Consider the following 2,918-nt stretch of genomic DNA (forward strand, 5'->3'; position numbering starts at 1 on the left):
ATAACAGTTAACACATCCCCTTTGCTTTATTTAGAAACAACTAATAGACAAGAACCATATACGACAATATGTCCACCATCAACAGTGTTCATGTACTCACCTTATTTGTTATAGTAACCACTTCAATGTTTACAGTTACTATGGCAAACAAGGACTGGCCATCCTTTGCTAACTTTAACTACACTGATTGGTGGTCCAGATTTGGAAATCATAATTATCAAATAAATAAGACACAAGAAGAATCCAACAACATCATCGTTGGTGGTTCTCAAAATTGGCACTTTGGCTATAACTACTCTGATTGGGCTATCAAGAATGGCCCTTTTTACCTCAATGATACTCTTGGTAAGCTTCTCTTTTATTATTAACTTCATTATAAAAACTATTCTATCTTAATTAATATATTTGTGTGTGTAGTTTTCAAGTATGATGCTCCAAATGCAACGAGTTTCCCACATAGCGTTTACATGTATTCAAGTTGGAAGAGCTTCATGAAGTGTGATGTTAAGAAGGCTAAGATGATTGCGAATCACACACAAGGTGTTGGAGAGGGATTCAAGTTCGTGTTAAACAAATGGAAGCCTTATTACTTTTCATGCGGTGAGAAAAATGGATTACATTGCAACATTGGACAAATGAAGTTCTCTATTATGCCAATGTTTCGTCCCTTTTGGCCATCATCGCCTTAAGATAAACGTCCCTAGCTTGTTCTTGAAAATGTGGAAACACATTGAGCTTTTGAGTTTTATAGTTTTCTCTTCTTAATTTTTAATATATGTTTCAATAAATTAAAATAAAGCGAGTGATCTTTTTGGTTTTATACTAATTCATTCAAGACATAGTTGAGGAGCTTCAATAAAAGTAGTTGTTTTGTGTCTCTGCATCTTGTAATACAAGATTTTTAATATATTGAAAAGTAGTATATAATTCTTAAACTACTTCTTATATCCATAAATATTATGAGTACTATTTATATTTGTTGGACATGTAATTCCATACAAAAAAGAGATAGATGAATTATGGAGATTTGAAAAATTATAGTTGAAAATTAAATTATTTTGTAAAACAAATGAATAAAAAGATAGCATAAAACAAAAAGAAAGGAAATTAATAGAAACTAAAAAAGATAAGGGAGAGAGAAGAACACAAGAGAATTATACATGTTCTGTCTAAGATGACCTACTCATGTTTCTAAGAATTATTCTCGAGAGTATCAAATCAATATGAGAGCTTTTAGAAGGATTTTCTCACGAACCTCCTTAAACAAGGAAATTAAGTTTTAAGACAAACTTTTAACCAAACAGAGAATTAGGCTTAAAGTGGTTAGTATCCAAATCAAACAAAGATTTTCCAAGAGTTAATCTCGAACTAAGACAGAGTTTTGAGTTGGTTATCCTTTGAATCGAACCAGTGTTTTAAACATGATGGCCATGAACGGAGATGAGATTTCATTTGGGTTGATCTCGAATGTACTGAGCTTTTATACCAAGTTGAACTCATGAATCAAGAGAGATTTTAACCAGACTGATCTTGGATCGATAGAGTTTTTAGCCGGGTTGAACTCTAGAATCGTTGTGGATATTTTACTAATTGATTTTTGTGAATCAATATAGAGTTTTTTTTCTTCAGGGCTAAACTCATGAGCCAAATACAGACATCCTAAGACAACCCCCAAAACAAGTAAAACTTTTTAACTAATTTAGCTCGGGACCAAAATAACAACTACCTAAGAAAGAAATATTTATTCAAGAGATAATACAGCCTTGATAAATTTATTTTTTTGCCATCACCAAGAACAATTATTCTCACTTAAACTCATGAATACTCTCGAAGCACTAATAATATAAATATATAAATGTGTGTATATATATATATATATATATATATATATATATATATATATATATATATATATATATATATATATATATATATATATATATATATATATATATATATATATATATATATATATATATATATATATATATATATATATATATATATATATATATATATATATATATATATATATATATTGTGTGTGTGTGTGTTTGTGTGTACGCGCACATGTGTGCGTGTGGGTGTATGTGCATGTGTGCATGCGCGTGTGTAGGTGTGTGTGTATGCATGCGTGAGAGAGAGATAGAGAGAATGTGTGTGTGTGTGAGAGAGAGAGAAATGATGAGAGGAATGAAAAATGATGTTTAAACTCATTTTTTAGATGTGAAAAAATGATAGAGAAACTCTCTGAATAGGTCAAGGCGGTGTAAAACTTTGGAAATAATCCATGTCACGAATCAATTTCATAATCAATCCGGCTAATCGATTAAATACTCTAAATAATTGAGTGTTAAGGAAAAAATGGAAGGTTTAGATATATGGTTGTTACGAATCATTAATATATTGTCTCAATCAATTTTAGACTCAACCAAACCCTATCTAATCGATTAGATTGGTGGTCTAATTATTTATTCAGTTAGAAAAGGTTTTCCAATCAATCAGACATTCTCCTAATCAACTAGTCTGGCCTCAAAAACATTTTTGGTTTTTTTATATAAAATATGAGGGGATTCTAAAAAAAAAATTAGTGTTTGTTATTAAGCGGTTGTATATCCAAAAATATCCTTGTGTATTTACAAGAGATTGACCACTTAGATGAATACGACCATACGAGCTTTCACATTTCCCCTCTTTCACAACTATGAAACTTCAATTTTTTGCATCATTATATTTGACTTTAGAATAAAATATAAGCCTTTAATTTTCTTGATGAGACTTGAGATATCTTCATGTTGTTACAATCTTCTGAGAGTTCAGAAGTCAAAGCACCGGTAATCCTTGAAACATAAGTCATCACTTGAAAGTCGTTTGACCATAATGTTTACTTTAAATAGATGTCTTGATATACAAAAGCA

At 30.3% G+C, this 2,918-nt stretch overlaps 1 protein-coding gene across 1 annotated transcript; it reads left to right on the forward strand.

Annotated features, from left to right (window-relative positions):
* LOC127100798 (uncharacterized) lies at positions 1–938 on the forward strand. The gene is made up of 2 exons (XM_051038074.1): positions 1–345; positions 418–938. Exons 1-2 carry the CDS (start codon positions 69–71, stop codon positions 687–689), a joined length of 549 nt encoding a protein of 182 aa, XP_050894031.1. The 5' UTR covers positions 1–68; the 3' UTR covers positions 690–938.
* Positions 939–2,918: the final 1,980 nt, after the last annotated feature.

The sequence above is a fragment of the Lathyrus oleraceus genome, chromosome 7 (assembly GCF_024323335.1).
Source record: "Lathyrus oleraceus cultivar Zhongwan6 chromosome 7, CAAS_Psat_ZW6_1.0, whole genome shotgun sequence".
Classification (NCBI taxonomy): Eukaryota; Viridiplantae; Streptophyta; class Magnoliopsida; order Fabales; family Fabaceae; genus Lathyrus; species Lathyrus oleraceus.

Bases quoted from the DNA above. Each gene is read 5' to 3' on its own strand.
- LOC127100798 (XM_051038074.1), top strand. From the start codon at position 69: ATGTCCACCATCAACAGTGTTCATGTACTCACCTTATTTGTTATAGTA. The intron at 346-417 runs GTAAGCTTCTCT...TTGTGTGTGTAG, and splicing joins TTACCTCAATGATACTCTTG to TTTTCAAGTATGATGCTCCA.